The following is a 13870-nucleotide window of genomic DNA, read 5'->3' on the forward strand; positions in this document are numbered from 1 at the left end:
TGCTTTACAATATTTTTCCATTTATTAATGATCTCACGTGGCTCTCACACAACCCTATTGAGATAGCTTGTTATTCTCATACTAAAGGTGAAGAAAACAAGTCTCAGACATGAAAGAATGACTTGAAAATGCCTGAATGATGTCAGCATTTCTATTATCGAGTTAGATTCATTTTTTTGCTATTTATATTGATTTGTGTCTTTGGGGTGTTTCTTTTAAATATATGGTATATCAGTTGCTGCAGACATTTGCTTCCAAGGTGAAAAAATAATCCATGTCAAAATCTCGGTGAGCTGAAAACTCATGGCATTGGTCCCACTGAAACCAGGGCCAGCCATAAACTTCCGGCATTCTTCATGCTGCAATTAATTGCTAAGCTCTTCGGCTTAACAGAAGAATCTGAAGAACAAGGACAAAACAAAAGCCAAGAGAATAAAAGAAGGTTAGCTGAGCAGTAAAGACTTATTTCAAGAATATCAATTCTAAAATAAAACCACTCAGTCCTTTGTTGTAGGAGTGTCACTTACAGCATAGTAAAATGCTTCCTAAATGATGGGGTGCTAGTTGGTTGGAAAGTTTTAAGAAACAAGTCAGTGATCAGCCTATGAAATATGAAAGTAAACTTCATATATCGTGGGGCCAGCAGGGACAACGTATCTACATGCAACAGGGACACCAGGATGTTTGTAACAGCAAACACTTAGTGCAGGCTTTGCTTTTTACCTTGCCAGTCAACATTTCATGCATTCTGAGAGGCTGCTCTGGCATAACTCAGAGGTAGATTCAGCCCGACAACTGGCCCAACAATGCTCAGCCAAGATGTGATGTAGTTGACATTCCTGGGAAACAAGTGAAAATACAGGCAAGTCAATGTATTTCCATTATAGTTTGGACGAATGATAGAAAATCAGTTATTGACAATAAAAGAAACAAGGCTTCCTTCAAAGATGTGTTCCCACCACTTGAAAACCCAGCATTTCCAAACGCCTGCCCTGTTGCTTGACAAGGACTCAAGCTCCAAAAACACTGTAAGGATCCCTCACTCAGGCAGTTGAAGGCACTGGGACTCCAGACTCCCCTTGATGATTCCAATTTTACACCTAAAATTTATAGCATTTGCTAAGGTAGTAGAGTGCAGTGATGAAGAGCATGGCTCTAAGGCAAAATGCCTGGTTTTTCAATTTTCAAATCCCAGTTCCACCACTTAACTAGCTTTCTGATCTTGGCCAAATCATTTAACCCTTCTATGCTTTAGCTCCTTCCTCTGTAAACTGCATAAAATAATAGAACTTGGCTCATGGGGCGTTATAAAAATCCAATGCATTAATATATCTGGAATAGAACAGTGCCTAGCACACAGTAAAAATCAATAAATGTTAGCCATTATTATTATTACAAAGAATATTTCTTTTTTAGCTTAGCTTCCAGAGTCACATAAAAAGATTTACACTTTTAAAATAAGAGTTAACGCCAATGTATCTTGATGGTGTTTCTTACCTATTGATTTTTCGAGAGTTCTCTAATACGGGAGTCATAAATTCATTCGTCTTGCAAGGATGGAGTACAAAAAAGGGTTGCCCAAGTATGGGATGCTCCTGTAAGAATGAGAGTGGGTCCAGGATGGCCAGTATGCGTTATTTTGAAAAAGTTAAAATACATAATCTGGTTTACTCCTTTAAAATAAAGGTTTGTTTTAAATTCCAGGCTGTGAAAATCAACCAAAGGCAAATAAAAAATTTGAAATGTGTTTAATTTATAAAAAGCTGCTAGCACAGAGAGAGAGAGTCTGCAGTCTTCTGGCCTAGAAATACCTCCCTATCCCCTTCCACCTCCACCCACTGTATCAACAGTAAGTTTTACCAGAAAGGAGCTGGCCATAAGAACCAGTGGCTGTGCTGCCAGCAGGGCTGACCCTGTTTCCAACAGACAGCAAAAACTACTGCCCAGTGACACTGACAATATAAATAGCAAAAATGGTACTAAATGAAAAGAAAATTAAACCCACAGTTCTGCTAGCCAGATGTTGTGATCCCAGTTGAAGCAAGCAGCAGACCAGCCAGAAATTTAATGGGGAGATACTGGAGAGAAGACAGTTCATAGAAGGACTAGGCAAGTTCTCCAGGCATCCCTAGCTGACGGGTAACTACACACATGTGCAGGGGAGATCTTAGAAGGCCTGATGGAAAGTAAAAGCTGACACGAACTTGAACATTAACTGAAATCTGAGCATGCTCCCAACTCCCACACACATCCATCGGCAAAGGATAGAAGACTTAGAGGCTACAGGTACCTGGGCACAGTCTGTCCAATCCCTGGCTAACCAGCAAGCTATATTGACATAGCTGGGTGACCCTAAGGAAGCCAGGAAATAAGAATAAAAGATAAAATTGCAAAAACATGAATGACTACAGTTATAGAGAGGCAAGTTCTGCAGATAAATCCTAGAAAAGTTACTAAAACAAACAAAAACAATAACAATAAAAACTAAAATACAACCTTCAGGGGAAAACATTGGAATCCAGAATTGCTACAGTATAATATCTAAAATGTCTAGCTTTCAATGAAATTTGAGAGATGCAAAGAAACAGCAATGTGTGAAGCATACTCAAGAAAAAAATCCATTAATAAAATTGGTAGGTACAAAATAGTCGCAGGGAAGTAAGTAAAGCATAGGAAATATAGTCAATAATATTGTGATAACTATGTGTAGTGCCAGTTGGGCTCCTGGAAATATCAAGGGGAACACTATATAAAGTATATAATTATCTAACCACTAACCTGTACACCAAAACCAATACATAAAATAATAATAATAGTAACTCTGAGTGGCTCAGGTATTGCATTTATAAAGAATGCAAAACAGCTACTATAAATATGTTTGAAAAACTAAAGAAAACTGCTTAAAAAGTTAAAAGATAAAAATTATGACAATGACAATCAATCAATGAATACAAACTATGAAGAGAACCAAATAGAAAATCTAGATTTGAAAAGTACAACACAGAAATAAAAAACTCACTAGCTAGGTTCAATAGTAGATATGAGATGGCAGTAAAAAGACTTAGTAAATTTGAAGATATATTAATATAAATTACTCAATCAGAAGGGAAGAAAAAAATAAAAATAAAGAATGAACAGAGTCCCTTGGACAATACCATGCATAGCAGCATACATGTAATAGGAGTTAGGGATAAGAGGAGAGACAGAAAGGAGCAGGCAAAATATTTGAAAAAAATACTAACTTAAAACTTCAAAACTTTTATTAAAAAATTTAATCTACAGATACAAGAAGTGCAACAAACCCTAAGTAGAAACATAAAGAAAGCCACAGGTAAATACATTATAGTCTAAAGCAGGGGTGGGCAAACTTTTTGACTCGAGGGCCACAATGGGTTCTTAAACTGGACCGGAGGGCCGGAACAAAAGCATGGATGGAGTGTTTGTGTGAACTAATATAAATTCAAAGTAAAGGAGCGGAGGGGAGAGCAAGAGAACCCTCCGCTCTTTCAGCTCCGCGGGCCAGATAGAACAGCCGAACAGGCCGGATCTGGCCCGTGGGCCGTAGTTTTCCCACGGCTGGTCTAAAGGCTGAAAGCCAAAGATAGGAGGAAATCTTAAAAGCACGAAGAGGGAAAGGACTCATCACATAAAGAGAAATAACAGTGCAACAATGGCTGGCTTCTCATCAGTTCAGAGGGCAACAGAAGGGCCTATTCAAAGTCCTAGTGGGGAAAAAAAAACACAAAAAAAAACAACCCTAGAGATGTCAACCAAGAATTCTTTATCCAGCAAAACTATCCCTCAAAAAAATTAAAGGTAATTTAAATACTTGCCTAGGGAAACAGACTGAGAATTCCTTGCTAGAAGAGCTCCCTTATAAGATATACTAAAGAAAGTCCTTCAGGCAACAATACCAGAGGGTAACTCAAATTCACAGGAAAAAAATAAAAAGCATTATAATTGGTAAGTACAGAAAGTTAAGTAATTTTTCTTCTATTATTTACTTTAATAGACATAAGATTATATAAACAAAAATTATAATACTGTAGTGTTGGGTTTATAACATATATGTATAATATACATGACAGTAAAAGAACAAAGGAAGGAATGATGGAAATATATTGAACAGAGTTGCTGTATTTTAGCTAATTTAAATCAGTATTAACTTGTGTTCCTATTGTTAGAATTTCAGTAAGGATGTTGTTTTAAGAGAATTGGAAACCAAAAGCTCCTTCTTGTCATTAAATAAATCCTTTAAGTATGTTGTTAATCATGACTGCTTTTCTAGCAATATGTCAAAAGCATCCATAATTAATGACATGGTTAAACTGTATACAGTCAACACTCAATGCATTCTCAAGTGTATCAGCTTTTCTTAGTTGTGGCAAATTAACCAAATCATGAACTAGTCAGTATTCAAATACAGCTAGAAGATGATTTTTAAAATACTCAAAAGAAATCCTGTTTCCAAATGTGTAAGATTACTGAATATAGGCTTTGAGTTATTAAGAATATAATAATGGTTATATAATGTAGAAAATATAACATTTCTTGGTTGTGATTAGAATTCATATATTCCCTCATTCATCCATTTATCAAATATTAAGTATTCTTGTCTTGTAATGTGATAATGATTTAATGCTAACTAAAGACAAAGGTTCTGTAATTTTAAAATGTGCTTACTGGCATGGGTATCTTAATGCTGCAGCAGTGACAGAATTAGCTTTGCAACCTGAACCAATAATATTTTTTTAGTCACTTTCAATCAGCTGATCCTGCAAGCCAAACAATTTGTATTCAAAGTAAGATAGAGAATTTTAAAATAATTTGAAGCATCTGATCAGTGTAGACAATCAATCTGGATAATATTCTCCAAAAGCCACTTTTCTGCCATGGAGATTTGTTAAGGCTTATGCTATCAGGCAAGATTATCTGTATTTTCTACTTTCTTCCTCAAACAGCCAGAATAGAGATGAAAGCTATCTTTAGTTGGTTTAGGAATTATGTGCTGGAGTTAAAAAAAAACAAAACACAGACACAAAAAAAACACCTAAAATCCTACACCTTATTTATTTAACATACCATTTTCAGAAATGGAAGAACATCAAAACTGTCAGGATCTTTTTAGTGACATTTCTTAGATCAATTCGGAAGGTAAATTTGTGTGAAAGTGCTACCATCTGCTGTCAGTACTAATGAACTGATGCAAATCTGCGCTGAGAAAAATGTCAGTGTGGAAATACATGCCGCCAATGAACTGTGTTAGGCTTACAACTCAATAAACACTTCTACTGGAACAAAGTTCTGCTAAATGGTTTTCCGCGAAAATAGAAATGATGGGTCAGATTTCTATCTCTGTAACTCCAGAGAAGTTATATAGACACATTCTCTTATGAAATTTAATTTAGCAATGGTTAAATGTCTTATAAAATAAGTCTGACAGGAATATTGGGAATTGGTTTCAGAACTATTAGATATGACTATCACAAGGAAATGATAATACTGCACCTTCATTCTTACATCTATTAAATATGAGTTACTTGGTTCGTATCTTAATATTCTTGGCTCTCCAGGAGGGCACAAATATAATTTTATGTACTACGCTTTCATCCAGTTTCATATTCCAAACTGATCAAATTTGCTTTCCACTCTGGGCACATTCCTTAGCTATGGGGAGGGTCTCTTTCTCAAGCAGGGAAAGGAAAATGGCTGTTGAGCACCTACAGTATGAGGCACTGTGCTAAGTATTTTGTACGAGGCCACCTATCTAAATATTTCTTTGATGAAGGCTTTATTATTGCCACTTTGGAGAACAGGTTCAAAGAGATTATGCTTTAAGTTATCCCTGTAGTGAGGAGCAAAGCAAGTCCACACCCTTACATTGCACCTCCTCACCCCACTGACCAGAGTTGGTGTCAAGGATATTCCCTCTAGGTTTTTCCTAAACAAGTACCTTAGGATGTTTAATTCTGATCACCCCTTCCTGATTTCTGTACTACTGTTGTTCAGTATTTCAATTATATCTTTTGTTTTTAACCCCATAAATTAGATATTATCAGTGCTTTGTAACCCAATGTGTGTTGAGATCTACTCACACTTTACTATTCTTTTTATTTTAACACTCACCCAAGAATATGTTTTTTATTGATTTTAGGGAGAGAGAGAGCGGGAGAGAGAAACATCTATTGGTTACCTTTCATGTGCCCCAACTGGGGATCATCAAACCCACAAGCTAGATATGTGCCCTGACTGGGAATCAAACCTGCAACCTTTCAGTGTATGGGACGATGCTCCAATGAACTGAGCCAACCGGCCAGGGCCCCTACTATTCTTTTTGCTTACCATTTTTTCCTATTATCAGGTATTTGTTCTTGGATCATTTTCTTATTGTTTACTACCTGTAGATATTTACTAAAGATCTATAGGTAGTAAATAGTCCCATATAATGAATGCTTTATCTTGCCCTCATTTTGAAAAATAAGTCTTGTAGGTATAAAATTTTAGGTTACAATTATGTTTTCTCGGCACTTTATTAGCCCATTTTCTCCTATCTTGCATTTTTCTCTGTGGAAATCAGTATAATTGCCATTTCTTTTCAGATCTCTTTCTCTTTGGTGCTTCACTGTAATGTGTCTAGGTATGGATTTCTTTTAATTTATCTTACTTGGGATTTATTGAGCTTTCTGAATCTAAATATCAGTATCCATCAGTTTCTTCTTCTAGAATTTCTATTAGACATGTGTTTGTCCTTTTCTCTCCCTTGTATCTCTGAACCTGTTATATTGACCATCTTTTTCTCAGTTTTTGCTACAATGTATATAAATTCTTCACATTTTACTGTTAATACATCAATGCTTTCTTTAACTTTATCTGCTTTTTAGTGTAGGCCTTCTAATTATATACTTTCCTTTTTAAAAATTCTATTTGATTATTCCTTAAATTTGCCTGATGTTTTTATAGTATCTTCTTCCTATATAAATACTCTCAATATTTTCTTCCAATTTAAAAAATATATTAAACATATTTATTTTATATTTTTGCACCAAAAATATATGAATATGAGGATCTGATACTTCAATTTGGTATATCTGCTGGCCTTCATACTTAGCAGCTTATTATTCTGTACTTTTTTATTGTGACCAACTAGTAGTACTTAAATACAGTAATTATTCTAACTCCATATTTACATGAAAGTAGACTTGTGTTTAATCTACAAGTTATATGGCCTTTTAAAATATATATATTTTTATTGCTTTCAGAGAGGAAGGGAGTGGGAGAGAGAGATAGAAACATCAGTGATGAGAGAGAATCATTAATCAGCTGCTTCCTGCACACCCCACATTGGCGATTGAGCCCACAACCCAGGCATGTGTCCGGACTGGAATCGAACCATGACTTTCTGATTCATAGGTCGACACTCAAGCACTGAGCCATGCTGGCAGGGCTATCTGTACTTTTTAAATATGTTTATACAGAGTAAGGCTGAGAAGGTCATATGGAAAAGAGAGGACAAATTTTAAATAAATAGAGAATGATGGCTAGCACTATTTTAGGTAAAGGCCTCGTTGCAGAGGTAACATTTGAGCAGAGAGCTAGCTGACCAAGTGAAGAGCACCAGGTAACTCTTTGGGAAATGAATCTTTTCTGTTAGGGAATGAAGTGCTCAGACCTTGTGACCCTTGTGAGGGAAAGTGCTTGAAGTGCTCACAGAACAGCAAGAAGACCAGTGAAGTCCAGTGAAGTGAAGGGGGATAGTGTGATACAGAGACTTTGGAAAATTCTGAACTATGAAGTGACATGTTCTGATCTACATTTGAAAATATTACTTTTGCTATTGTAAAATGGCAGGCGGGGACGCAGGAAGAGCAGCTAGGAAGCACTGCAGTAGCCCAGACAAGATATGATGGTGCCTTGTACTAGGTGATAGTGTGGTATGGGGAGAATGGTCAGGTTTGGGATTTATATGAAAGTAGAACTAACAGGATTTGCTAAGGAATTTGATATGCTGCATGGGGAAAAATAAAATAAAAGAGCTAAGGATGACTCCAAGGTGAAATGTCTATTCATATTTTCTTGACTTCAGGGGTATTCATAATGATTTATATTAGCTCTTTAGGACCTTTTGAGGATACTGATTCTTTTCATTCATTCAACCATATTGTGAGCCATGCACTGGATCAAATGTTAGTATACAGTGGCACATAAACAGATAACCCCTGCTCTCATAAAAGTTGCTGAAATAATCAAAATATTTTTAATTTCCAGATTTTCATTTGTTTTTAAATTTGTTCATGATGATTTAGATTGGAATATCATACTAGATAATCAAATCTATACTTTTTCTCCTTTTAAATTTATTTTATCACTTTTATGTTTAAAAATCCTATTCAGAATTAGAATACTAGATATTTACCTATATTTATGTGCAGTTTACCATTAACCATTATTTGCTGTTTTCCAAACACTGCTTTTCCTTACCTGCAGGCCTCTGTACATGTGATTCTCTCTGCCTACAAAACCCTCCCACCCTTCCTTCCAACTAATGCCCATTTCTCTCCCATGATCTCAGCTTTCTTTATTTTAAAAACGTTTTATTTATTTTTCAATTATAGTTGATATTCAATATTAATTTCAGGAGTACAGAATAGTGGTTAGACATTTACATAACTTACAAATTGATCCCTCAATAAGTCTTGCATCAAAGTGGCAGTTACAAAATAGTCATGGGGATGTAAAGTACAGCATATGGAATACAGTCAATAATATTGTAATAACTATACATGTTGTGACGTGGACACTAGATCTTAGTTTTCTTCTACCCCCAATCCCGTATCAGGTGCCCCACCCTGTGCTCCCACTGAACCCCATGCTTAAACCTTCTGCTTAATTCCACACTGTTCTGCATAGGTATCTGACTGTTTACAGGAGTCTTCCTCTCTCATACTGTAAGCCCTTGAGGGCAGAGGAGGTATTCTGGTTACTGTATCAGTCTCAGCATCCAGGACCACCTTTCATTTAGCAGGCACTCAATAAATATTTGTGGAATTACTGCATAGAGAAAGACGTCCTGCTGTGCCAAAGTAAATTGTTATTGGCACATGCAGCCTGTCCCATAAAGGGGAATATTTGTTCAGAAGGCACCAGTAGTTCCCTATGCTACTGTGGGGACATGAAAGGGACAGAGGCATTCTTTCTCTTTGTCACAAAAACAAAGGACAATACTTCCTGTACATTTATAGATGTCCCCAGATAAGATAAAACTTCAATATTTGTTTTGCAAATATTTCTTCCTAATTGGATCTAAGAGCAAAGGAGAGGGTGTGAACGCATGGTTAGGAATAAGTCTCCACATAAAAACTTATGTCAACTATGCATATATTCTAAAATCTATTGGTTTTCACATAAAATAATATCCTAAATCATCATTAAATAAATTGATACACCAAGATGCATATTTTAATTCTGAATTCTCCTATGCTCTGCCTCACCACAGTGTCCCACTAAGTAGCAAGTGAAGTACTACTAAACTATATAATATACTCATGCCTTTCTACTTAGCTCACTCCTTTACCACTTCATGTACTTTTTAAAAAATATATATTTTTATTGATTTCAGAGAGAAAGGGAGAGAGAAACAGAAACATCAATGAGAGAGAATCACTGATAGGCTGCCACCTGCATGCCCCACACTAGCCTGGGCATGTGCCCTGACCAGGAATTAAACTGTGATATCTGGTTTCATAGGTTGATGCTCAACCACTGAGCCATGCCAGCCAGGCTCGTGTACTTTTTACTGATGCATTCATCCACCTATCCACCCACCCACCCATTCATTTATTCAACAAATATTTAGGGAGCAAGTTCTATGTGCCAGGCACTGTTCTAAGCATTCGTGATATAAGCACACTCAAGACAGAAGCAAAGACTGTTCTTATGGAGTTTACAACTTATTTTTTAATATATGTTTATTGATTTCAGAGAGGATGGGGGAGAGAGAGCGAGAGTGAGAGAGAGAGAGAAACATCAATAGAGAGAACCATTGAATGGCTGTCTCCTGACATTGCATGGCATGTGCCCTGATTGGGAATCGAACCATGACCTCCTGGTTCATAGGTAAACACTAAACCATTGAGCCATACTGGCTGGGCAACAATTTAGTTTTCTGTACTAGAAAGATATAAAAACAGCATCCCATCACCTCAACTCCTGGGGTTTGTAGTCCAGTTGTACCCCCAGTACTGAAAGTCTTGTGTTGCATCTCGAAAGCAGAGAGTTCCAAAGGTCAAGTGAGTTTGTCACTGCTAACTTCCTTTCCCTTAGGATTCCCAAAGAGAATGGAAAAGCAGGTTCCTAGGGAGAACAGCAATTTTACTTGCCCTGATGGTGGAGTGGGGTGAGGAAGAGGGCTTGTGACCAAGAACAAGAAAAGCTGGCAGGAGAGATGCCCTCCGTGGGAGGGATTTCTCTTTGTCATCTGGAGAGGAGGCGTGGGAAGCTCACACTGGAGAGAAGACAGTGAAGGGATCATGGTGGCACAAGGAAGGAATGAGGTACTTTCCATTATAAGGTGGAGGGTCAGGCCAGAGAGGAGTCACCAGTAAACTACAGGAAAACCAGATGCAGAGGTGGCCCAGGTCTGAGACCCCGCAGATGGAAAGACCACTCATAGAATAATACTCACAGTGATATCCTGATGCCTGAAACTCAAACACTATTTCACCCTACAGATCCAATGCATGTTGTAACGGTGCAATTTCTGTAGTGCTGTGTTGAATCCCTGCAGTCAGAAACACCAGACTGTACCCAGGGTATATGTTTTCATGAGCTGAGAGGGACATTGAGTCAAATGAAATAGGACATCTCATTCCCTCTCCTCATCTCTCCCCATGCTCTGTCAGGGCATCTGTAATTTAAGGGTTACAGAAATCAATATAACACACAACAGACAACTCAAAAGGTACAAATCCAGGAATATGGGAATTCAGAGAAAGGAGAGGTCACTTCTGTCTGGCAGGAGGAGGGGGCAGCAAAGACTTCCTGAGGACATGGGACTTAACCTGGCCCAGACCTTAAAGCACGGGCAGGACTTAGGTGGGGGAAGACAAGAGAGTGGCAGCAGAATTTACAACAGAAAGAGGCTACTCCTGCCCTAACCGGTTTGGCTCAGTGGATAGAGCGTAGGCCTGCGGACTGAAAGGTCCCAGGTTCGATTCCAGTCAAGGGCATGTACCTTGGTTGCGGGCACATCCCCAGTAGGAGGTGTGCAGGAGGCAGCTGATCAATGTTTCTCTCTCATCGATGTTTCTAGCTCTCTATCCCTCTCCCTTCCTCTCTGTAGAAAATCAATAAAATACATTTAAAAAAAAATAAAAAAAAAGAAAGAGGCTACTCCAAGCTTAATAGGTGAGAGATACACAGCGTTCCATCTTTTAAGTAAGACTGCGAAGTTTGGTAAATTTGGAGAAGAAAAAAAATGTTTATTTTTGTTTGTGTTGATGGTGGTGCTGTTAAATGATTGAGGCAATCCCTGTAAGATCCAAGTATTTCCTGGATATAATCAACACCTATCCAAGACATAGAAACAAGGTTTGAAGTACAAACAATCCTCTACTTTGGAGGTGGGGTGGGGGGGGACAAGGAAAAGAGGTGGAAAGAAGAAATATCCAAGTACAGATTTCTATCCCTAATAAGTGAGTGAGGATGCAGATACAAAGACAGTGAGAAAATACTCAAGGAAAAAAAAATGTGGAAAAGACACAAAAGTCTTGCCCAAATACCCAGAGGTCAGCACGTTTCTCCTCAGTTCCGGATGGGCAGGGGGGAGCCAAGTGAAGCTATGCTTTGTTCTAGCTGCACCTGTTGACACTTTGTGGCCAGTTAATTAAAAATGAAATTCTAATGGTTTGGGGGAAGGTTAATTCAGATGAAAAGAAACAGGACAGCTCTTTAAAACTGTATGCTATCCAGAAGCCACCAGGCTTCCTAGAATTTTTATTAAAAATTACAGACATCACAGCAATAGTTCTCAGACACCTTCTTCTCTGCGGAGAAAACCTTCCTTTCATGGATCCAGAGGGAGTGGAGCAGTGAATTCTCCCACACCTGCATAAATCTACAAAGGACTCCCTCCCTGGGTGGCTGGCAATCCCCATCCTAACTCCTGGAGGAGAGAGCAGAGCGTGAATATATTCACAGAGTCTATATAGGTTGTAGCTTTAAGCAACACCATTAATATGCCAGAATTCTGAGTTCCCAAACTCACTCAGTTATCAATTTGTTGTACAGAATTTAATCTCTCTGTATTTTGATATGCAAAATGGAAATAGCACTGCTGATCCTTCAGAGGGTGAAAGGAGATAACCAACAAGACCAGTATAAAGCTTGCTGGGGGGGAAGAAAGAGCTTATGCAAATGCCTATTAATTAAAACAGGAATGGCTGCACAACTAGGTCAGGCATGATGATAAGACTGAACAACCCACCCCAGCTACCAGCATCAAAAAGAAGAAATGAACATTTAATCCTAATAGCACTTGTTGGTTGCATTTTATAAAGAACATTGAATTATAATATTCTGTAACATAACACAGAGTAGCACATTTCAGACCATCCTCAAAGAATTCTTTGATAGAACATAAACTTATTAGAGACATCAAAAAAAAAAAACACCCCACCAAAACAGCAAGCCAATTACTAATTAAGAACTTGTAAAAAGCTAATCAAAGCTCTCATCCAGAGAAAATGAGAAAATCTGAGACTCAGAATGATTTTGTATATTGATGAGATTTTACATAGCATCACAGAAAGAAAAATAAAACAGATTTTAATGAAGAAAAAGGACTCTAAGTCTCTGTTTAAAAGCCTTGTTATGTTCCATATCAGTGTTTTTATTAAAATGTTCTGTTCTGGTGGAAACATGCATTTAAAAAAATACCTGATGAGCGGTGCTGTCAGCAGAGGACACTCGGGTCCTCCGTCTCCAGTCAAACCTGAGTGTTAGGAAGGCCAGACAGGAGAACCTTCATCCAGGCTCCACCCACTTTGTTGCTCAGAGGGGTAACTAATCCAAGGTCATGACACTCAGAAACGAGAGGGCTGAGACACGCCCAGACTCAAGAATAGAATTAGGGCTTCCCTATGGGTGCCAAGCGTGCTAAGACCAAACGCAGCACTTCAGCATGGAACAACGTGCAGGCATTACATTTATTCTATTTTCGTCTTAAAGGAAAACAATTGGGAGCTTGTGCTTTCCAAGCATTATTTTTTTTCCTTCCACTGCATTACATAATGGTGACAATTCTGTCTTAGTAGTCTATTTCTGAGATACTAAACAGTGACACCTCCTTAGAGCTAGGTATGTTGGAGTATAACAGAGTGACGAGTCAGCAATCAGAAAATTCAAGGATTTTCAAAAACAAATACACAAAGCAGCCTAATTTATTGGTAACCAGATATCCATGTCTGACAACTATCACATAGGAAGATATTTTATGAGCAACACAAAATAAAATAGCAGTTTCTTAGTATAACTACTTGTTATCATGGTGCCAAATAGAATTTTAAATCAACTGAAAAGTGTACAGATGAATCTTCAAGATGATTTTTAAAAATACCATAATGCTTTTCTTTAGATATATAATTCATGTAAATTTCTAATAAAAGCACCCCAGCAATGTATTTTCTTCTTGCTTCCAACCCAACTTTGATAATAAAAATGATTCCTTTTATTCCCAGAAGCAGATTTCCCAGTGATTTCTTTAGTTTTTCTCTTTAGATAATCTCTCAAAAGAGACTCCATGAAGAAAATTTCTTTCTTTTTTTTTTTAAACATATTTTATTGATATTTTACAGAGAGGAATAGAGAGCTAGAA

The 13870-nt window shown here is 37.5% G+C and overlaps 1 protein-coding gene across 4 annotated transcripts in view; it reads right to left on the reverse strand.

The window, feature by feature from the left end:
• Nucleotides 1-13870, reverse strand: part of ATG10 (autophagy related 10) — a 219309-nt gene continuing 205439 nt past the window's right edge. For all 4 annotated transcript variants that reach the window (XM_080681962.1, XM_080681960.1, XM_080681963.1 and 1 more), the window contains 3 exons: nt 1498-1595; nt 724-839; nt 1-399 (listed from right to left, as the gene is read on the reverse strand). In XM_080681962.1, coding sequence (XP_080538088.1) covers nt 740-839; nt 1498-1595 — 198 coding nt within the window. In that variant the 3' untranslated portion in view covers nt 1-399; nt 724-739. The remainder of the gene's footprint in view (nt 400-723; nt 840-1497; nt 1596-13870) is intronic.

Source organism: Plecotus auritus, assembly GCF_963455305.1.
Source record: "Plecotus auritus genome assembly, chromosome: 7".
In the NCBI taxonomy this organism is placed as follows: Eukaryota; Metazoa; Chordata; class Mammalia; order Chiroptera; family Vespertilionidae; genus Plecotus; species Plecotus auritus.